A 22,981-nucleotide genomic window follows, 5' to 3' on the forward strand; every position below is an offset into this window, starting at 1 on the left:
TTGTTAGCAAAGGTGGATGCCCTTGCTGAGTCTGTGTGGCTGGTGGTGCCAGGCAGCATCGTACCGTGAGAGACCCTGTTTCTAGCTCTCGACTCCTGTCCAGCCCTTACCACCAGAATTGGGTGGTCTGCTGGGCAGCTGCCCGAGACAGGACTCGCAGCACCAGGCTGTTACACTGAAATGCATCTTATGAGGCCTCCTAAGTTATCGGAGAGCTCAGATCTACCCTGTGCAACAGAAAGGAAAATTCATGTAAGCGAAACCGAACAAGGAGAATGCGCTTCGCAAAAATTTTGTCTTCCAATCAGGAAAAATAAAATAAAATCCCAAGAGGCCCATATTTTGTAGGTCAAATTCCTTCTCCATTAACATTCTCGAAGAGTTATTTTCTGTCTGATGGCCAAACTCTACCTCTAGTTCCATTCTCTGCTGACTGACGGCTGACCATGGACACTGCCTGGCATCGCTTCTCTCCGTACCGCCTGTACTCACACGAGTGCCTCAGAGGAGCTCAAAGTTTGGCGTTTTGGGAACCCGTCAAACAGGAGGGTATCTGACCATAATGAAAATGCTGATATTGTCCTCATCATTTTAAGATGCTATAGAAAAAGAAAGGAAAAGAAGTTGATTTGACTTCTGTTTGTAAACTTATGTACTGTCATCTTTCCCTCGTACATTTAAGTTTCAAACAGGTCCCAGAGATTGCAAGGCAAGAGTGTTAAGGCAGTGTAAGAAACTCAGTATTTTATTCACACCTCTTGATTACCTTAAAGGTTATTTTTAAGGCATCAAAAGGGGCATGTGGTTTGTGCTTGCCTTTTCAGAAAAAGGCATTCGGTATAGTGTAAAAAACGGATGCTCAATGACAGACGGAAGCCACTCAGCCTCGGGCAATGGCCACACCATCAAAGGGGAACGGGGAGATACAGCGGGGTTTCCCGGGTGTGGGTTCCTCACCATCGCTCTTTCTGGTACACCTCTGTTTGTACAATCTCACTGGGGTGCTCAGATATGCAGGCCCCGTTGATGTCATTGAGCTTGTTGTCTGGAAGATCCTCAGGTTTTGTGCAAAGTTTCAGTGCCCTGGAAATGAAGACGTCCAAGTCAAACTCAGGGTCTGTTTCACTGTTCACCTCCGTGGGTTCTTTGTGGAGATGGTGAGGAGAAGATGGCAGGCTCCGTTCCTGAATCTCCGGAAGAGGGCTGGGACACTCGAGACCCACCTGCGTGCTCTTCACCCACTGAGCAATCTCCAGAAAGAGGTTGGATGGTTCTTCTTCCAGCGACAGCTCAGCTGCGGGTGCTATGGTTGTTCTTTTCCAGTGGGATAAATCTAATATCAGCTTGGGCTCTGAGTAATGATGAGGCTTATTGTCTCTCCACAGCAATTTGTCCAAGTAGGAAGGTGACCCCACCTTGTAATCACACGATTTCCCACAATCAGCATCAAATACTCGGTCCATGGATGAGTGGGATAGCTCCAAGAACCTCTCTGAGCTGCTTTGTGAGTATTTCCGTGGATCAACTTGTGCTTCTTCAGCGATGGATTCAGACCCTGCCCGGGGGTCCCGCTGAACCTCATCCATGTCGTGGTATTTATCATGTCTCCACTCCAAATCAGAAGACAGGCTTACGTGATACCTGCAAAAGACATGCTGCTGTTAGACATGCAGATGATGGCTTCATCAGCAACAGCCATGCTCAAACAGATATGCATGTTGCTGCTGCTGCTATTTTTACCTTTTTCGTGCTAATACGCTGCTCACCAACAGATCTTTAAGTTCTTATTAATATTAGAGACCTTTTTCTTGTGTTTTAAAAAAGGCAAGGGGGGCTGAGTAATTTATGAGTTTGAGGCTTGCCCAGGCTGCATGGACAGGACCAGTAGTGGGAATAAAAGCTCGACAACCAAACCATACGCCCCTTCATTTAGCCATTCATCACCTTCCCCCCACTTTGGATTAAAGCATAACTAACAATATTAATAATCAAACTGTCCCTCAGCCCAGACACAAGCAGCCACAGTGTGAGTGCTCCTTGTTTGTTGCCATGAAAGTAAAAAAGATGAGCTTAAATCCCCACTGAGATTGGATATCACCAGTTTACTCGTACGTTGTGGACCAAGAGCATCCCTGAAGGGTCACCTTGCTAAGCGATAACTTGTCAAGCCAGTCAAACTCTCTTGATTGCAATTACTTGACAACACCCATTCTTGGACGCGGTTTTCAAAGTGACATCTAATTTACTGGCTCCTAACCAAGCTGCCTTTAAAAGATGTGTTATCCCAGGTATTGGGACTCTACGTCCCGGCAGTGAAATGCTCTTCAGGTGTCCCACAACACACAGGCAAAACCGTTTCCCATCTCTAAAACACTCGGCTTGTGTTGCAAAATTTACGGCCCTATACCAGATGTCCCCAGCTGGGTGGCAGGACCGACATCCTAGGTCCCAGCTTCTTGTGTCACACCAAGCAAGCCAAGAGATAAAAGAGAGACAAGGTGACCTCCAGCAGCTGATTTGCTGCTTTGGGGACTATAACTGGCAGGGATCCCGGAGCTGTGGGGATACACTGAAGACAGGTAACCTAAGGAAAGCTTCCAGCTTTCCTCTTTACCTAATTTACCTGGTTGTCCCCCCCAGCCTCCATCCTGATACTTGTTCAGTCAGGCAAAGAGATTAATCATAGTGAAGGCAAGGGATTTCTTTAGACTACTTTTTCAATGCTGGCGAAATATAGTGGATTAAGAAGGCGAGGAGATTTAACTGATGTGCAGAGAGGAACAATGCTGCAGACATCCTCAGCCAGCTCACCCCGATCAGCTGGAAGGAGCTCTATAGGAAAGCGAACGTGGTTAATTCTTAGCTGCTTATTTCATCCTACCTGCTTCGGTACTGGGACTGGCCTAGTAACTGAGGTAATCATTTAGGACATGAGAGACCTCAGCTCAAGGCTTTGATCTGCTCTAAACTTCCTGTATGACTTTCAGCAAACCATTTAAAAGTCAACACAATTGACATTTAAAAGTCAACACAATTGGCCTCTGGGGCTTATGCACCTTGAAAAGTGATAAATATAGAGTTCCAAATCAGTCCCTGTCCCCAAAAGGTACAAGGATTACATTATTTTATAACTGCTATTCTAGGGACAGGACGGAGGGAAGAACCGTAGCGTCATTTAAACAGATGCAACTCAAATGAAGACAATATAGGCTGTTAATAAAACCAAGAGTGGAAGGATACTCAGTAACTGGAACGTGCAGACTCAACATCTGCTCCCTATGGAAATCAATGATGAACCTCTCACTGGCTTCAGCAAGGTGCCAGCTTGAGCTAGAATTACAATATCGTATGAAGAAGGAAAAGCCGTGTCCTTCATGGGCCTGGAGCATGTGTGACTGAACCCAGCCAAGAGCAGGTCAGAGACTCACCAGACAAGTTCTGCCTAAAGAATTTATGCCAGTATCTGGTCTCTGGCCCAGCCCTGGGTACCGTACCTGTCCCAGTTAGACATCTGGCTCTGGTTGGCTTCCATCAGTAAAATATCATCAATCTCATCCTCAATCCGGAATGGATGCTGAGACACCGGTTCATCCTCAGGGCAGGAATACGGACTCATGTAAGGATGCTGCAGACCCATCTCAGCCGTTAATCGATCCATGGGGTTAAATGTCAGTATTTTCTCCAGAAAATCAATAGCTGTGAAGCAGAGAGTAACAAGCTCACTAATTCCTCAAAAGCAATACCAGCTTCCTTTCCAGGATGAACCTCATGAATCCCCCATAACAAATCCCCTCGTAGTAAGGAAAGAATTAAAGGTCACATCCCATGTGCATCTAGCAAGGCAGAAGAAATAACTGTGAGAGCATCACATCTCCACAGGACAGCATATACATGTTACACCCACTGCTGTGATCCCGGGCCAGAATGCTAAGCTCCTACCCCAAAAAGACCTTTGGACGGCGTTGGGATTTAATTCCATGCTCGCAGATCCATTCGACAAGCCCACCGCGTTTCAGACAACTGATTGCAAATCTTTATGTGCAACTGAAGTGGGATTAGTTTAAAGTGCAATTTTTAAAAGTCTTTGGTGTGAGCAACACTGTGAAATTATTTTGCCCATTAATATTTAAAGAATCCTGAGTGCCTAAAATTATTTTAGAAAGACCGTGGAGCGTGAACTTTTTCTACGATGATGAAGGAAGAAACTAAGTGCAATTAAAGTGACTTGAATTAACTCTAAATGTATACGGTTTATTGTGATTTCTTTGATGATTCCTTTTACTGAGGTTATGTGAAAAGATCAAATCCTGTCATTAAAGATGTTGCTTATTCAGTTGATTCTTGGTGCATGAAAGCGTCCCTTACAGTTCAGATAACACAAACAGGAATACGCCTTTCTTCAGTTACAACTTCTGCATTGTACCTTCAGAAATATCCCCATTAAAGACTTAATCGTGTGAATGGGACCATTTCTTTAGGGGCAAAATCACTCAGCAGAAAGGGCGGGCCATACCTATTGCCTCAGTGCTTAAACATTAACCAATATCCAATTGTCTCCCACGGGATTATTTCATTGCTTGGACTAATTAAGTAGGAAGGAATCAATAGCTTCATAAGGTCACTGACTGTGGGCAAGAAGCATGGTGGAACGATACATTACGAGTTATATATTACGATATATTACGGGTCAGAGAGGCAGGAAAACGGCGATGAATTATGTACGGGAGGTAGGTGACCTTTCTTCCCGCAGTAACAACAGGGAATAAATCCATTCCTGCTTGCCGGAGGCTGATGCGGTCCCTGGGTAACCTGGGCCGACGGGAATCGCATTACCAAGCCCATATAGCGGAAGTCTTATAATGAAGAGTTACGCCAGTGAACATAAGCCGGGCTTGGTCTTGACGTCTTCCCAAAAGCAGGCAGCCATGTCCACCAGCCCAGCCCGGTTTAAGCCTTGGAAAGAGCTCAGAAGAGCTGACGTGCCCTGGTCCACACTGCTCAATTCTGGCTGCCACCCTGCAAGCTGTCACTGCCTACAAAGCTGCTCCAGGCAGAAGTTCAGGTCCAAAAGCCTGTGGTTTGCAGCCCCCTCGCAACAGCACACTGCTGATTTTCTTTTTAAGCTTTAACCGAAGGAGGGAAGTGGCTGAAGTGGTATTCAAGCATCGCAGGCTGCGACAGCCCGACGTGAGTGATGTCCAAGCCTTGGAGCACTTGGACAACGTTTCTGCCTGTAGCAACCATCTCATGGAGTTCAGATATTTGTGAAGTAAAAACATTTATTTTCTTGCACTGTACAACTGCATTCATGCAAAAAGCACAGCAAGAAAATTAACAGGGCTTCAAAACAACCTCCGGGCTGGACCCTCCCTTACAGCTCAAGAAGAGGCACAGGAAGGCAGAGATACACCTTGAAAGTGTCTTGAATAGTCTTGGAAGACTATTTCCCCCTTACTTCTGTATGACCTACCTGCGAGAAAGCTACTGCATCATGAGTGCTCTCCTGCAGCCCACGCCTCCCCCGCTGGGATGGCGAGCAGGAGCTGGGGGGACAGCAGTGGGGACGCGTGAGCTCCAGGTGGGAGCAGGCATTGCAGACCCTCAGATATCTGAACTCTCATTCACCAGCATTCATGCACTTGGCCTTACAGGACGATGCCTGTGACCCCCTGGGGAAATCGGTCTGAAAACACGGCAGCTGGGGGAAGAGCCAGGGGAAGGACATTGCCAAAGCCAGCATGTGCTACGGTACCTTCACTGTCCACTTCGGGGAGCAGCTTGCGCAGTGGCTTCTTCACTTCCCAGGTGCTGTTGATGAATGTGGGCATCACTTTGAGCAGCTCCTCTTTGTCTTCCTCATGGATAACAGGGATCGTCTCCAGAATAAGCTGCATCTGCTCCAGCTCGTGACCCCCTAAATGGGTACAAAACAGGCAGTGAGTTGAGAATAAGAAGTTAAATCGGGGGGGTGGGGGTGGTATTATCAGCCAGCCTCCTACATGGCCACCCCTCTGAAATGAGCCATGTCACTGCAGCACCGCATCTCCCGCCAGCCCCTCCACGCTGATGCATCCCTGCATTAACCACCGCTCTTTGCTCCAAGGAAAACATGGTGGGACTCCCAGCCGGGTCACCTCTTTTTCAGGGTGAAAGAGTTAACCTAGACAATTTGCCCTCCTGCTGTAATCAGGCTGAGGCTGTCTGCGCAGCTTTTCGACTAACCTAGCCATCTATTTAAAATGGCTAAGAAGCAGGAACCGTACGCGACTGAAGTCACTGGGCATGGAAGCTATTATCCATCAGTGGGGTCCATCCTGCATGATGGAAGAAGACAGATATTGGCTCTAACAGCCTCAAAACTGAAGACCCTCTTCAAGCAATACTACGGCTAGGCTCGTTCGTAACCCCAAAGGAAGCACCCTGGCTGCGACCAGGCAGGGCAGTGCCCGACACCATCACCACGTGTCCCTGCCATGCACTGTGCTACACTGAGAAGCAAAACCCCTCCATGCAATGGCGACAAATAGTGCTGCGGCAATCCCAACGATAACAAGAAGATCGTGAACCCAGCTCCAGGAGTCCCAAAGCTTCATCTTTAAATGCATGGAAGTGCCCAACCTCTGCACTCTCCTGATGGGAAAGGGGTTTTCTGACCGGGTCCGCCCTGGCTGCTGGGCACCAAGTTAAGGCTCTGATGGTGACGATCCGCACAACTGCTAGGAGTAATCATACATTTTTAAATCCTTTTCCTTCAGGACATATTTATCCACGCACCCCTAAGCCCCCACTCAGGACTGGCTACCAGTCAGTGAGAGGAGAGAAGCGGCAGCGCCAGCGGAGCGGAGCCAACCGCCTCATTAATGAATGTTAATCCCATTCTTTAGCACACTATTGAACACGACCAAGAGCTCCGCGGCTGATTTCCAGCTTCCTACATGTACAGAGAAGCAGCCTGGCAGAAATACTGAGTTGCACTATTGATTTTCTGTCTGCCAGAAATGCCGGTTATAAATATTCTGTCATTAGAGGCAGGACTATCCATTAAGACAGCGAGCTGGCTGGGGCGGACAAACCAACGGGGATTTTTAAGCTACCAAGCCCCTTGCTGTCCCACTGATGGATTTTAGGCTGCTTCACCGGCAAGCAGCACCTGGCTGATCCACAGCAAAAGCAGTGAACCTCATTTATGGCACAGCACTTCTGTTAAGTCTGCAAAGGAGCGTGGAGAGACCAACTTGTAGGGGATGGTGGAGACCACTGCTGGCTCCACGCCCTCAGGCAACCCTGTCCCTTTGGAGGTCCCTGGCACCTCACAGGGGCTGCCCTCCCCAGCCCAGAGCTCCCTGTGGGTCTGCAGGAGGTTTCCAGACTCACACCCATGGAGCTGACCTCAAACACATCCCTCCCGGGCAAGGGTAGGTCCAAACGTCAAGGTTGGGAAAGGGTCTCCACCCATCATGGCCTCATCACTCCAACAAGGTTTGGTTCAATGCAGTCATGGCCACTTTCACCCCGAATGGCAGAGCTCCGAGCCAGGACATGGCAACCCCAAACCAACACTGACATTAGCACAGCTGGTCACCATCACACCACATGTCCACTCAGAACAAGCCTCAGGAGAAGACAGAGCAACAGGAAAAGCAAAAAAGACAGAGGGACATGCTCCTAGTATCAATCCTGGGCAAATTAATTCACTTTACTATAGAAAAACTAATTTTAGGTCATTTAGAGGTTCGCAGCACGGCTCCAGGAGAAACTAAAGATGACCATCAGGAAACAAGCACCTTGTTAGTCAGACTAATTCCCAAACTGTGATCAAAATTACAGGGTATTAAAAGTCACAAAGGCTTCATGGCTGTTCTCCTCTCAGTGCAGCTCCAGCCACTGCTCACTGAAGGTAACTGGCAGCCGAAAGGCACCGTGTTTAGTCTCACAAAAAGCTGCTAATGCAACGCTGGAAGCGTTGAATTATAGCTCTCAGGAACCCAATTCTCCACCATTATCCTCTATTTATTTAATTCCTAGGGACCTTCTGGAGGCATTAATTCCTGAAGAGAAAAACATGAACTACAGACAGAATAAACGCAATGTGGTGTCGTTATCCGAGGAGAGAATGAGGAACTCTGCATCATGTCTTGGAAAAGGGAACCCTTCCCCGGCCTTCCAGCCAAGTCCCAGGTGACCACCCAAGCCCTGCTAGCGAATCCTCTGGGAGCAAGCACCGATCCCATGGGAAAAGCCACCGCGCCACCTCCTAGCTCTTGGTCACGGGCACAGCCCCCCTGGTGAACCCCACGGAGATCTGTGAGGACCCGCAGCTTTTCTTCTCCTATTTTCTCTTCCTTCCAACTGGCGATGCTTTCGGATACGCTTCGGCAGCAGAGGGTGGAAAAGTCACTGGAGGGAGCTGTAGCTGCTGAGTTACAGATGCTCTTCCCTGTTTTCCACACTGCATGTGGTGGGGAGCTCTCTAAAGGTCTGCGCACCAGATTTTAGCTGTTGGAGCTGTGCTACGCTCCTGTGAGCTTTGGGTTAGCCAAACTTCTTGTGCCCTCCTGGGGCTCTGCCAAACCTGAAGCTGCTCCTGCCACGGCACCACCCAGAGAAGGGGCTGCAGGGAGGACAAGGGGGCTGGGCGTGCCTGTCTGCTGGGTGTTCATTAACTTGTGTAGGAGAATGAAAGCAGCGGGTGACATCTATTCCTAATAACCGATCACCTTAATTTAACTGCGTTGCTTAAGCACCCCAGATAGACCACTGAGTTAATTATATTGACTTATGCTAAGCACTCAATTTAAATTGTGCCTCTGACGCATACTCAAAAAACAATTTATCCAGTGTAAGGCAATTACTGGAGGTATGCAACTTTCTGGGAACTAAATCACTCTTATTTCCCATGCGGTGTTTGCTGGTGACCCAGGACTCTCCAAAAGTCTCGTCTTGCAGTGATGGAGGCTGCAGCTGGCCAGGGGCAAACTCCTTCTCCCAGGAAAGAGAAAAGCAAAAGCGAAGATGAACCCTCGCTGTCATGGAATTGTTTGCCAGTTTTAGCTGTTCTGAGTGCTTGGGTTTTATTGTCCTTCTCTTTGGACACCAGCAGATGAAAGATGGTACATGGCATGCAACACCACAGGCACCCTGCCCCACTGCCATGCTCCCACCCTGGCTCTTCTTTACTTATGGGTGTAGGAGGAGGCCAGGAAAATGGGACACGGGGCCAGGACCTTCCCGTAACAACTCTACAGACTATTTTTAAAGCAACCCAAAAGGAGTATGTATTTTGAGCTTCAGTTTTGATCCCCACCCATTAACTAAGTATCTTGCCATCATCTGGGGGCTCATTAAGCAATTGCACAGGGCTGGAAAGCAGAGAAGCAGGAATGCTTGCAGCACGTGTCCAGCTGAGCCCAGTCTGTCATCTGCCAAATCCCATCTCCTGATTTCTAACCTGCTGCGGACTCTCAGGAACCAACATGCAAAGTAGGTTCCCATATGGCTGCTCTGGGGCATCTCACCCGGGCAGACAGGACAGGATTGATCTCACCTATAGCCATGTGTAACACCAGCATGGGCACTTCAGCTTGTTCTCCAGATGCTCTTTATGAGCAGTAGTGGAAAAATAAATATTTCTAAGGCACAGTCACTCTCATCTAAGGCAGACAGCTAACAGAGGCCAGATGAATCACATCCTGGAGCTGCCTTTGCCTCCACCTTGACCACGAAGGGAGAATGAAGGACCAGCTCGGACACCCAGGTGGTAGATAACTAGTGTCAGCCAATGTAACTTCTACTGTGGGGTCCACAAACAGCACAAAAACCAAGCTGGGGCTGAGAGAGAGGTCAAGCACAGTTTGGAAAACCAGGATAAAGATGAGTGCTTGGGTGCTACAGTGGGGATGGCCAGAGAAGGGCCTGGACAAGCCAGTCTTGTTTTGCTGTTTGACATGAGGAACAAGTACAGGAGAACATAGATTGACTTAAGAGTGCAAAAGGATTTCCCTGGGGCTCCAGCTACACCCAGTTTAATAGGAGGGGGCGTATTGCTCTGGGCTCGTGCAACTCCTGCAGGACCAGGACCCTGCCATCTGTGCTGGGGTTTGCTTCTGCTGCTCTGGTTCACCTGGAGCTAGTTCTGGTCTGGTGCCTTGGACTGGCAGAGCCTTAGCTCTGCCCTGGAAAGGCATTATCCAGTTTGCTTCCAGCCAAAAAGGTTGGAGACTCTTCCATGGTGCAAACCACAGCTTGGCAAGGGGAGGCAGCTGGCAGAGCTGCCTCGGGAGCTCACTCATGTGCAGCATCGCCCAGCGAGACCAGAAAATGCCCTGTGCCTGCAGGGACAAGAGGCACGTGGAGACGTCCCCGCTCCTGAAATATATCCCGAGGAAGCAGCAGGAGCAGGCAGGTCTGATGCATAATTTTCAGAGCTGAAGTCCCTGGACTTGAAATTTTTGGGGAGGGGAGACCAAGGACAAGAGGAAGGAAGGAAAGGGAGGCAGTTTTAATGATCTCTGTGAAATGACACCGACTGCTTAATTTTTAGCTTTCACAAAAGAAATATGGAAGCTGCATGCGGGAGGGGGGAGGGAGCAACAGAGCAGCTGCAATCAAGCAGCGGCTGCGGAGCTCTATTGTGCACTGAAATATTTGTGAAGAAAATGCCCCTCTCCGTTATTAATGGGTTTATTTATTTACACAACTCTGCAAACAGCTGCTCACAAAATGTGTTAAACCTTGTCATTCAAAACACTAATGGGCAATGGTAGAGACAACCAAGGAGGAGCATTGCTACAGACCTTGGGGCAGGAAGGCAGCTTCTTCAATAGCCAGAGAGCAGCTGCTTCATTCCTGAATGAACAACTCCGCGCCCCAGCTTGGGAAGCACAGCTTTGCACCCGACAGTAGCATTTTTGGAATTGTATTAAATAAAGATTTGCTTCTCCAAAACATCAGAATTGAACTTCAAATGCTGCACTGATAATTACTCACTCCTTGCCGGTGCTTTTTATGTCTCCTTTTTCTTGCGCTGTGCCTTTATAACTCCAATACCTGCTTATAGGAAAATCCTGAGAATGGCTAAAAATGGGTAGTGGCATTCAAATGTTTTCCCTCAAAGAAAAGAAATACCTTGAAGACACCAATCACAATTAAAATCCATGGCACAGAGCACAAACCTCTTGGGACAGGACCACATTATCTCCTGTCCTTATACTCTACCCTAGGATATTTTTCAGCATCCTTCCTCCCAACAAGAAGCTCTTATTTTCTGTTGGAAACCCAGAAACAGAAAAAGGTTTTGTTGCTTCATCAGAATTGTTCTTTGTTTGGGGTTTTGCTTTTGGCAGCAGACCGTCCCTGCCCGGCAAGGCTTGGCACAGAGGCATCGTCGACCCCAGCCAGCCTCGGGCACCCCACCGGCCGGTGGCTTCCCACTGGGTGCCATCACACCCATACCACCCTGCGTCCATCCCAGGCATGCACAATAAGGCTGAGTGAAAATCAAGACAGTAACTATTCTCCAGCCCCAAGGGCCTGCCTGTACTGGGGAAGTTTGCACCAACCAAGGGACCCTCTAATAGCAGAGGTTGTGCAAGTGAAGTTTGCTCTGGAGACAGCTCTTATGTCTAATAACCAACCGTAGGATCCCTGCAGCAATGCTGCAAGTGTTGCCTTGGCTGGCAAGGAGAGGGGAATTTCCTCTGCCATGCTAAAAAGCGTTTGAATTGGGTAGCAAGGAAGGAGAGAAAAAATTAATCAACAGGAGCCAGAAACCTACCAGCAAAGAGCATCCTTCCCGTCAGCATCTCGGCGAGGATGCAGCCGGCTGCCCACATATCGATGGCTTTGGTGTAGTTGTTCGGTGAGAGGAGGAGACGAGGGGAGCGATACCATTTTGTTACTAAGCCTTCGGAAAGGTAACCCTGAAAAAGCAGAGACAGAGATGTCAACAACCTTGCAAGAGAGCTCCTCCGCTCCTCCCCAGTCAGCCCTCACTGCCTGCTGTGGCCCCACCATCAGATTCTGCAGGGAAACCTGCCCCCCACACTTTTGCTGCATCTACGGCAGGCTGAGGTTGTGTATCTTGCAGGAAGAAAAGAGGTGAGAGATACACCACTGGAAACAGAGATGCTTCGGTGCTCCAGGAGGCAAAGCACTTGCTGCTCCCCAAAAACTTATTTGCTGTTTGTCACTGTGGTATTGAAGCATCTTCTGCAAAGGACAGATGGCTTTAACAGCACAGATTTGCAGATCATACCTGCAGAAGTTATTTCAGGTCACTGTTAGAGGACTTAGATGTACTGTATAAATCCCAATTTGACCATCTGAGACATTTTGGAAGTTAAGCACATTATTTAAGTACTTTGCTGGGTGCCAGCTATAACCCACCGGTGCATGAAGGAAGCCTTTCCCAGCTCAGTACCCACAAGCACAGTACTTGGATTTCCAAATGTTACCAGTTTGCAATCTTCTGCTGATTCCATCTCTAGTTAAGCCTGTATCTATAGTCCCTCCATAGCTACCTAAACTGCTAGTAACAGCAAGCTACGTGGTGCTGAATTCCCACAGATCCAACTCCCAGCACTGATGTTGAAATTTTTGAAGGGCAGGAGCTCCCTGGGGAGCCCACGCATGAGCAGCCGCCCCTGGGTCAGCTCTGGCTGGGCACAAACCCACAGCGAGCTCCGGGGGACACACAAGACCGGAGCAGAGGTGGCACGGGGAGCACACAGGGCTCCCGAGTGGGCAGCGCCCAGAGGATGCGCTCAGCAGGATCCGGCCTCGTGCAGAAGCCAGGCGAGTTTGCTCCACCTGCATCCTCGGGATGCTGCTGCTGCAGTGAACCCTGCTTCAGTTTGGGGCATGTGCTGGGAACTGCAGACGAGCCCATCGCACAGGGATGAGACATGGGATCTCGTAATAAAGAGGAGAACTAGGGGACAGACAGAAAAACAAATTTATGGAGGAAAATCACTACCGCCTGGAAGGAAAGACTCCTGGACCAGCAGATGTCTTAAAGCATCGCTGATCGGGTAACACAGCCCTGCAAGGGCTCCTAGCCAAGACTGTTGAAAATAAGACGCTGTGGGATAAGTAGGAAAGCCCTTTTGGGGATTAGCTAGCTGATGAAGAGCTAGGAAACCCTGCCCTTTCTGCACTGAGCCTGAGTCCTGCCTAAATAAATCGCCTACCTCCCTTGCCACCCAGGCACTGGAGCCCTGGCATCGCCTCCAGCAGCCGGGTGGCACGGGGCAGGTCCTCATCCTCTGTCCTACTTTGCTTACAGTGAGGATGGTCGGTTGGGATGCTTGACCTGGTTTTAAAGGAGAGGCCTTCAGCAGCGCCCCATGGGCCAAAAACCGAGTGCCGTTGTCTCTTTGGAGCGCAGCCCTCTCGTTCCTGAACTCACCCGGGAGATTTAACACGAGTGCCAAGCGCTCAGCAGCTCCCACTGAAATCAAGGGGATGTGTTCAAGCCTGTAAATAATGCTGGCATCGTAAGGGATGTCCCAGCGCCCCCGGCTTCGCTCGCCGGCCAAGCTCCGGATGCACGGGTGCCACGCCAGGGTTGGATGTGAACGGCTATTTCATTGGGATAATATTGGAATATTCATAAGTGGTATTTTCTATATTAAATATAACACATTAACAGAATGAGGTAGATTGAAACACAATAGAAAAGACAAGATAAAATGAAATTATAAAGTTGAATTGCATTTAAATGCTATGATGTATTTGGAGAGTATCAAAATGCAATGACAGCATGAATACGATTCACGTAAAAACTCAGTTAAAAACTCCATCCTAATTGGTACAGTTTCATAAACTGTTTTCAGCTGCAATATAACTGCAGATGCAGTTATGCTATATAATATCTCCTAGGATTTTATAGGATACATCTCTCAGCCTAAATACGAGAGCAGTGCACCATCACAAACACTACGAGGTTTATAATACTCCTCTTCCCCAATGCAGGTTTTTGTTACAATTTCCAAATGTGCAAGTCATCAAGCTTTTAATCATAAAGGGTTTGCTTTTAAAAGAACATTTTAATTTTGGTCTTCTTAAGATAAGTTGTAATGGAGACTGATTAGCTGAGAAGTTTCATTTAATGCTGTTATATTTTTGCTAATGCTGCTGAATCAGAACCAGCACAAAAGCCCCCAGGCGTTATCTGATCAGACTGCCGCTTTTCAGCTACTGCAATTATTCCCAACAATGGAGACGGTGGTATTTATTGGAAAAATCCTAAGAAAATAAACTTTGGGGATAGTGATCCAAGGCAATTCCTGTCCAGAGCAATTTTCTCCCTTTCCCAGCAAAGGAATGCCACTCTCCTTACAAATTTAACATTTGGTTCATAAGTTTCTCCTCTCTGACAGCAAGATGGATTTGAGTTCTCGGGGGTGTGTGCACCATGCAAAATGTATGAGCAATATACTGCAAATATCTGTATGTTGCAACAAGCCAAACCTTTTCCTCCCCAGGCATTTCTCACGTATCGGAGAAAATTCCCTGCAAAAACTCACCGAATATTTTGGACACATCTTCAACCCCTCCCCTGCCGCGTAAGGTTACTGGTTGTAATTAACTAGCAGGGCTTCTCATTGTGTTTCCCTCTTCTGTTACCCATCGCCGTGTATTTGACCGTTGTCTCCCTGCTTTCATCTGCTGAATAACCCAGACCATTGGGTCACCCACCACCAAGCCCAGGAAGGACCCGAGGAGAGAAGCAACCTACAGCTTCTCCCCATCCCACTGACTCGCAGACCGTACAGCTGGACCTCCCCCTGCTTCCCGTGGCATTTCACGGCTGGGCTCTGGGTTATCCCTCCTCTTCCTTGCGGGGAAAATACTGGGAAGGGCTATATGGGAGGTTTGAAAATCAAGACTTTGACCTGGCCCAAGGTCCTCCGGCAGGAGCGGCTGAGGGTGCTCCCCGGCCAGGCAGCATCCCACCCCAGTCCTGAGCGGCTTATACAGCCCCAACACCTACATCTGCTCTGCCTTCTCAGTGGCTAAAATACATGGGCTAGATCTTTATTTTTATAAAATACATAAGGTAAGTTCCTGTCCTACCACCTGGAGGAAGTAACTACAGTCCTGTGGACTATCAAGTCCTATGGAGAAATATCACCACAGCTTTGGGAGCTGGGATCATGCCGTCGTTGGCACAGCTGCAGGATGCTTGGGTAAGGATCCACCTAAACCTGAGTTAGGTACGGGCTCAGCTCTTACCCGCCGTGCCAAGACTTACATGAGGGCAGCAGCCGTGCCAGGATGGAAAGCCCGAGCACTTCCAGCCATCACCTATGCAAGGCACAAGAATTTCCCCATTTATGTTGATCCAACCAGACAGAAAGAGCAAGAGCAGAAGTATATTAATTAGATCTAATTAAGATGGAATGTACATCTTCATGACAATATTCTGTGGATTCAGCACAGCCCTTTCTGAACTGAAGAACCACTGGAATCTCTTCAAAAACCAAAATAACAGAGTTAATTTAAAAACAGAAGTAGTTCCAAGTCCAAAGCTTGCTCTCAAGCCCTCCCATGCTATTTTTTTTGCAATTTTCAAGTATCATTTCTCTGTTTCTCCTCTGCTCCTGCAGCATGTGCAGAACAGCTCAAGCAATCTATAAAGGTGATGAATTCACTACAGGTAGGATCAACATCAAGTCTTATCAAAGAGCACAGCAAGGAAACTGAAAAGCAAAGAAAAATTAATGCTTTTTCTAATCTTTACACAACACAGATTTTGTGTGTTGCTTGTAACACCAGAAGGAGAAACAATTTTGGGTGGGTGCTGCTGCATCCCAGTGTCACAGTGGTCACGGCACACTGGACCGCCTGCATCTCGAGCACGCCGAGGGAAGCCGGCACGGCACGGCAGCATGTGGGGAGCGCAGCCAAGACTCGCTGGTGCTCCAAAACAACCGTTGCCCAAGCCCAGAGTTCCTCCTTGGAGCTGGAGGGACCAAAGGCATCTCCCTGAGGCAGAAGCCGGAATTCAGATTAGCTAGAAGGAAGAGATTTTTTATGATTAAGGTAGTGGAACACTGGAGCAGGTTGCCCAGAGAGGTGGGAGATGCCCCATCCCTGGAAACATTCCAGGTCAGGTTGGACGGGGCTCTGAGCAACCTGATCTGGTTGAAGATGTCCCTGCCGATTGCAGGGGGATTGGACTAGATGGCCTTCAAAGGTCCCTTCCAACCCAAACCATCCGATGATTCTATGATTCAGGATCCCACCTACTGCAAACCTAGCAGCCCCTAACGCCACAGCCCAAAGCCTCTCCCGAGACTATTTCACAACAAAATCCATCTTTCTGCACTCAAAAAGCCGCAGAGGTGCAGACCAGGTGCCTGCAAACTGGAAATCCAGCAGGATCCAGCCACAGCCTGTGTATCCATGCCTCCATCTATGGCCACGAACAAGATTCCTGCTGCTGCACCCATGGGAGACGGGTTGGCTCATAGCGCAGGCGGCTGCAGTGCCAAGTGGGGACTGAAAATAGCAAGAACCCCAAGCTTTCGGAATAATCCTGGTGCAGCAGCCAGCTGGCGCCTCTTCACAGCACGGTTTTTAACCTTATTTTTTAAAAGGCAGGTAGGGCAGTTCTAAGAGAGGCTGAGAAAGACACCAGGTTTGCAGGAACGTTGCTCCATAATAAAATAAGCCCGCTGTTGTGCACGGCTCCAGCAACGTGACGTGTGTTCTCATCGTTTTGGGATGACAGAATGCATTTATTTCAGGACTGAGACTATTACGTGCTTCATCAGAGGACAGAGAAGGAGAAGAACTGAGTCGGGGTGCCAGCGGGGAGGCTCGGCGCTGGCTGCACAGGGCCATGGGCAGCTGCCTGATGGTTGAACATGGAGGGTGGTCCCCTCCGGGGCGAGTACAGCGTAACATCTCACATCCTCATCTCCTTTGAAGACCTCTTCATGGTGACCCACGTGGGAATTTTATTATTTTACTGGATGAACTGGAAGCTATTACATTTGCACTGATCAGCAAGTACAAAACGAAGAGAGGACTTCAAAGGTTTGAAGATGTTCTGGAAACTATTTACCATGAGATCCTCCCCTAAAAGGGCTGCTGCACTCTCCTTAGTGTGGAATTTCCGCCAATTAATTCTGTAATTAATGTTGCCAATAAGCAAAGGGAGAGAAGGTCCCCTGGCAGCCCCATGCACATGCCCCCAAGCGCTTTGAGGCACCAGGCAGAGCGCCCAGACCCCCAGACAAGGTAATCTGACTATCTTGTACAACATGGGCAGGCTAAGGAGCACTCCGCTTCGCTGTCTCGTCACCTGAGTAAAAAGATTCGGCAAGTCTCTGTATCCCCATATAGCAGGCATGTCTGTTGTCTCCTCCAGACAGGACCACCCAACCCAACAGCTCCTCTCTGACCAGCGCTGGGTGACACACCACATGGGATGCACGGCCAAGGCTGAGTTTGCCCTTTGAAACCTTTATTATTTTTAAGTCTAGACATTCATTGGTATTTATCCACACTTTTAATGCTTGCCTTTGCTATCTCCCTGCTCTCCCCTCCCTCCTGCCCACCACGAGCTGAGGGTGCTCAAGGGAGGACAGCATCTCACCTTTCCACCCCCTTCCCCCCAGACTTGGGGCAGATCATATCTGGACTCTCAGATGGAGCCAAAGATATTTATTAGGGCATAAGAGTGGGGATGGACAGATAGATGGGCAGCTACACACACCCAGGCAGCCTCTGAAGAAATGCAGGCAGGGGCTGGACCATGGGGGGGAAGGCAGCAAGGTGTGGGGCAGGCAGGACGACAAGGCTGTAGACACTTAGATGGTGAAAGCGAGATGCTTGCATTCAATAGGGAGGTGGTTTATGTAAAGGGACATGCTTGGCTTTGGCTGTGTTTTACATAAGGATAACGACCTCATGGAGGCTGGAGCTGCCCCATATCTTCATCTCCAATGCTCCTCTTCTCTCCGTTTGAGCACCAAGACACATTGCAAAGCTTTCAGACCACAAACAGCAGCAACTGGGGAAAAAGGGATTAACGTGGAGATGTTCTAGAGGGATAAACAGGAGGATTAGCGACTGCTGGTGATAAAGAGAGTAGTAAGAAGGAAGAGAAAGGAGCCTGCATGGCCGGATGGTGAGAGCATCAGGGAAGAGACAGGGTGACAGAGAGAGGGGACACACAGGATCATCTCCCGAGGGTCCTCTTCTGCTAGACCTGATATTCTGTGCCCTAAAAGAGATGTTTGCAAGTACATGAGCACCCAGGGAGCTTAAAAGGGTGTTTATCTGAGACAGGGCTAAAATTTAAGCTGTCAGGTTTAAGCAGCCTATGAAGGTACAGATCCAGATCTGGACATGACCTTGGCAGCTTGAAATTCATCTCGTTTGTTATGGGGAAGTTTCAAACGAACAGATGCCCCCGTGCTGCTCCTACCACATGGAGAAAGGGATTTGAGTAGCAAACACTGGCCAAGTGGTGGGAGAAATGCAGGTGAAGCTGCTCTGCTTCAAAGCTGGTGAAGGCCAGCACCCTGCTCTAGTCCAGGGCATCTCCCAGAGTAGGAGAGTTCTCCCTTTCCCACCAAATTATCCTAAGTGGTTGCCTGCTGCAAGTCACATAAACAAGATACGATACCTATTATTTAGGTGGCATATGTATTTCTAAACTGTGTTTAAAACTTGGGTCACTCTCTACTTTAGTTATTATTTGCCGTTTTAACACTTAGCAGGATGGTTTGGGATTTGAGAAACATCGGGTCAGAAGAGCTGTGACCTTTTAGACGAATAACAACACACAACCTGTAATTTTTCATGTTAGCAGAACCCAGCCATCAGTCTAAGCATATTCCAGATACAAAACATCCTAAGGGAAAAAAAATCCAAGCGCTTAAGACAACCCTTCCTCGCCACAAAGGCTTGCAAGAAAACGTTACGGTAGAGGCATAGCTCTGCACTGCCTTCAGAGGTTTGGATCTACTGGGTCTTTACAGCAATTAATTACCCAGGGAGCAGGATTTCACCTGCTTTTGGGCAGCTCTGCATTAGCACCTGCTGGTAGCACCAAAATTCGGGGTGTAAGGATCCCTGTTCTGCTCAAAGCCGGTCAGCAGCGGGGTGGAGACTCAGCGGCTTCAGACACGGTGATGTCCTCTCCCTCTTGCCGATGCTTTCTGCAAGAGCACAGACCAAGGAGCTTATAAATCTGTATGAGCCCTTGAGGAAAGCAGAGGTTGAAAGAGAAATACGGAAAGGAATTGATTTTTCTGAGCCGTCTGAGAAGAGCTGGAAATCAAAGGCAGGACTGACCCAAGCCCCATCCAAGCCCTCCTGTCTTACCTCTCCCTTTGCAGTGCCCGTCGCCCGGCTTCGGCAAACGCAGTCCTCCCCATCGCCAGAATTTACAAACAACTGACATTATTTGTGGTGCCAGATGCTCACCACAGCGCTGCTATTTTTGGCTCTGCTCTGGAGCGGTATCCAGGTCTCTCTGCGCAGTGGGGATCTGCCCTTTTTTTGCACTAATGCTCCAGCCTCCCACCCCAGGAGGAATTGCAGGACGCTCACGCAATTGTATCTTGCAAAGTTACGTCCTACCACAAAGACGCAGCCTTGGCCATCCTCCTGACAGCTCTTTCCCACTGCACTGGCTGTTATTAAGGCGACAGAGAATTGCTTAGAAATAACAATAATTCTGCAGCCGACACGGACAGACAACTCCTACCCTGATCCTGCAGTCTCTGACAAGATGATGGTCCTTAAATCAGTGACTTTCTGCATTCATGTAGCACTGCCTTGTTTGCAGGGGTTTTCTCCAGGAGTTACCCTCCCTTGGGAAAAGCCTCTGAATGCACCTGACTAAAAAAAAAAAACAACCACCAACCACTCACTTAAAAAGCCAGGAGCCTCTTCCTGAGCTGGGTAATAAATACCTGGTGAGAAATGGAGCACAGGAGAGGGAGGCAGCAGTGACAAGGACCCTGCACTCACTGCCTGATGTCCCTTGCAACCTTCTTCCTTTTCCCCAGCCTCTGTTTCTCCCCAAACCCCAGACTTGAAACCAGAACGGATCAGGGCTCAGCTTCAGGATCATGAGATCATCTTTTCGCCATCCTTTTCCCCTCTCCCCTTCCCTGCCTCCCTGTGCAAAGCAACGGTGCCCGAATCAGAGCCGCGCTGGGCAAAAACCCACTGGTAAATGCAAAGCGTATTTAAACCTTGGCACAAGCACACAGCGCGTCCATGGGAGACACCGAACTCATCCACACAAACACCCACCTCAGGGAAATAGATTTTATCTTATCTTACAATACCAAATAGTAACTTTAACCAGAAACCGGCTGCAGACTGCATCATGTCTACTGGTGCAGACTACGTGATACTTCGCTTTCTCCTGGGACCACACGGATCTGTAAGCTGATGAAGCCTCCACCGCGCTCCTCCACTGCTCCAAACCTCCAGCCTGGACAGCAACCTGCATTAAACATCTGCAACTCCCTTCAAAATCTATTAGCATCAGTACTGCGTGTTACAGAGACTTCTCACCTTGCCTGCCTCCCTCCCTCCCACACTGCCTGCCCACTGTCAGCACAGCCACTGCTCCCACCTTGAAGCTGCTCCACCAGCAAAGCCACTGGGAGCTGCTGCCAGCTCCAACCTCCCTTTCTCGAGGGCAAGGGAGAGCCTGGGGGCAGCTCAGCCGCAGTGGCCGTGGGATGCTGAGTCCCTCCCCAGCCCCCTGTCCCAAGAGACGGCAACACAACCAGGCCTACCCCACCAGGACAGTTTTGCTGCTAGAGATTGCCATGCTGAATTAAATTTGTTAGAGGAAAAATGCAGTTCCTTTAATATCTGCATTTTTGCCTGAGTATAGAACTGGTTTCAGTACCTTAAATTATTTTTCAGGGTTTGGCAGCTGCCTGGGAATACAACCCTTTGCGGAGGAGCCCACGGCTCACTAATTGCTTCTTAGAAAGTGCCACTTCTGGGGAGTTTCAGCCCTCCTCGGGCAGACGGAGAGAAGTTGGTGACAGCAGCAGGAGAGGAAAACTAAGCCAGTCCCAAACACCCTGCAAGGAGGGGATGGATTTCCCCTACTCAAGGGCAGGTATTTGTTTTCACAGAATCACAGAATCACTAAGGTTGGAAAAGACCTGTAAGATCATCATTCCTCCTTTCCTTCTTTCTCCATCCCAGCCAGACTGCTGCAAGAAGGTGTGCATGGACCAACAGATGGGATCGCAGGAGATGCCCAGGCTGGGGGGCCTGGAGGGCTTTGGGCATCCCCTTCCCTGAGCAGGGGCATGCCTGGGGCATGCCACGGTGGGGCACACCAGGCTGCCCCAGGCTGCACCCGGCCACTCACAATTATTGTTGCATTATAATATAGTACGTAAGTACCAAAGAGCAAAAAATTTTATACGTTATTTGGATCTTGACCTTGGATGAAAGAATATGACTGCATCTCAAAGACCCGTCCCTCTTTCCCTATAATTAAATAAGTGTGGTTCAGACAGAGTTGGGTTTTTAAGAAGTGGGTTGGCACAGAAGTGAGGACAAAGACAAGCAGAGTGGCTGCAGATGAGCCAGGTACCCTTTCCACATGCTTCCAATGCGAGGATGAACAGCAGCTCGTGTTTTATAAAAGCAGCAAAGCAAGAAACACAGAGCTTAGTCATTTAAGTAAAGCGAGCAAACGCACACCTCCCCACAGTCTGTTGCTGGGATGGAATAAAATACATAAGTATATATTTGACATATATGATATAAAGCATTGAAAGACACCTGAATGGCACTCGAACCCTTCCTGTGCCCGGCTTGCTGCTTTGCAGCACTGGAGAGCCCTGGATGCGCTTGGCAGAGCTCAACCCATGGGCTACATCTGGGAAACATGTCTGGCTTGGGGCAGGGAGGGCAACCACCACCAGTGACCACCCCAGCAGTGCTTACAGCTGCCCAAACAGCCTCAAGGACCCGTTTCTCCCGAGATCTACCACAGTCCAACCACTTCACCCTACAAGCATTCAACGCTTCCCCGTGCTGACCAGCAGCTCGCCAAGAGACCGCCGGCCTCATCGATTTGGCATCGCCTACCTTGTGCGAGTAATGCTGATCCACGATTCTGGCCAGCCCGAAGTCACCGATCTTCAGCACCAGGTCCTCCGTGCTGATGAAAATATTGGCCGGCTTGAGGTCGCGGTGGAGGACATTAGCTGAGTGGATGTACTTCAGCCCCCGCAGCAGCTGGTACATGAAGAGCTTGGCGTGCTCCTCGGCGAGCTTTCCCTGCTCCAGCAGCCGTGCCAAGTCCGTCTCCATGTACTCCTGGACGATGTACACCATGTTAAACTTGAAAAAATCCCCACGCAGGTTGGTCCCCTTCGGCCCCAACACCTCGTACACCTTCACGATGTTATCATGGTCCAGGCGGCGGATGATTTTGATCTCCCGGAAAGCGTGTTTCATGCTCCGCGCATCACCAATGGTGATCTTCTTCACCGCCACTTTGCGGCAGCTCTTGCTGTCGAGGGCTGACAGCACCAGCCCGTTGGCCCCGAAGCCCAGGGGGCGAAAATTAATGAAGCGACAGCCCAGGTCATACCCGTACATACTGGCGATACAGTCGCATTTCTCTGCCATCGCGGGCTCCGTCCTCTTTCAGCTTTTTCCTCTTTGTCAGTTGAAAAGCTGGGAGAGTCAAAGGGCTTCCAGATCGCAAATGTGGTTTGAAATCAAGCGCCTCATTATTACTTACAGCTGCTTGCGGGGGTCTTGCTCTGAGCCCATTGTTTCAAGACGACACGTAGATGCAGTGAAAATAGATGCGAGCACACACACACAGAAATAAAATGTTTTAAACTGGGTGAGAAATCAAGGGATAGAAGAGACTTTCCAAGCAGCGTGAATAAACGCAGCCCAGAGATCTCTAGCAAAACAGAAAGGTTATTTTTCTTGAGACTAAAGGATCAGTGCTGCTACA

General features: G+C 49.0%; 1 protein-coding gene across 1 annotated transcript; it reads right to left on the reverse strand.

The window, feature by feature from the left end:
* Window positions 1-953: 953 nt before the first annotated feature.
* On the reverse strand, window positions 954-22,641 carry MAPK4 (mitogen-activated protein kinase 4). Its single transcript, XM_009821637.2, has 5 exons — window positions 22,096-22,641; window positions 11,774-11,918; window positions 5,753-5,914; window positions 3,495-3,696; window positions 954-1,641 (listed from the first exon to the last, which is right to left on the reverse strand). Exons 1-5 carry the CDS (start codon window positions 22,639-22,641, stop codon window positions 954-956), a joined length of 1,743 nt encoding a protein of 580 aa, XP_009819939.2.
* Between the last annotated feature and the right edge of the window lie 340 nt (window positions 22,642-22,981).

This window comes from Gavia stellata, chromosome Z (assembly GCF_030936135.1).
Source record: "Gavia stellata isolate bGavSte3 chromosome Z, bGavSte3.hap2, whole genome shotgun sequence".
Lineage (NCBI taxonomy): Eukaryota > Metazoa > Chordata > Aves > Gaviiformes > Gaviidae > Gavia > Gavia stellata.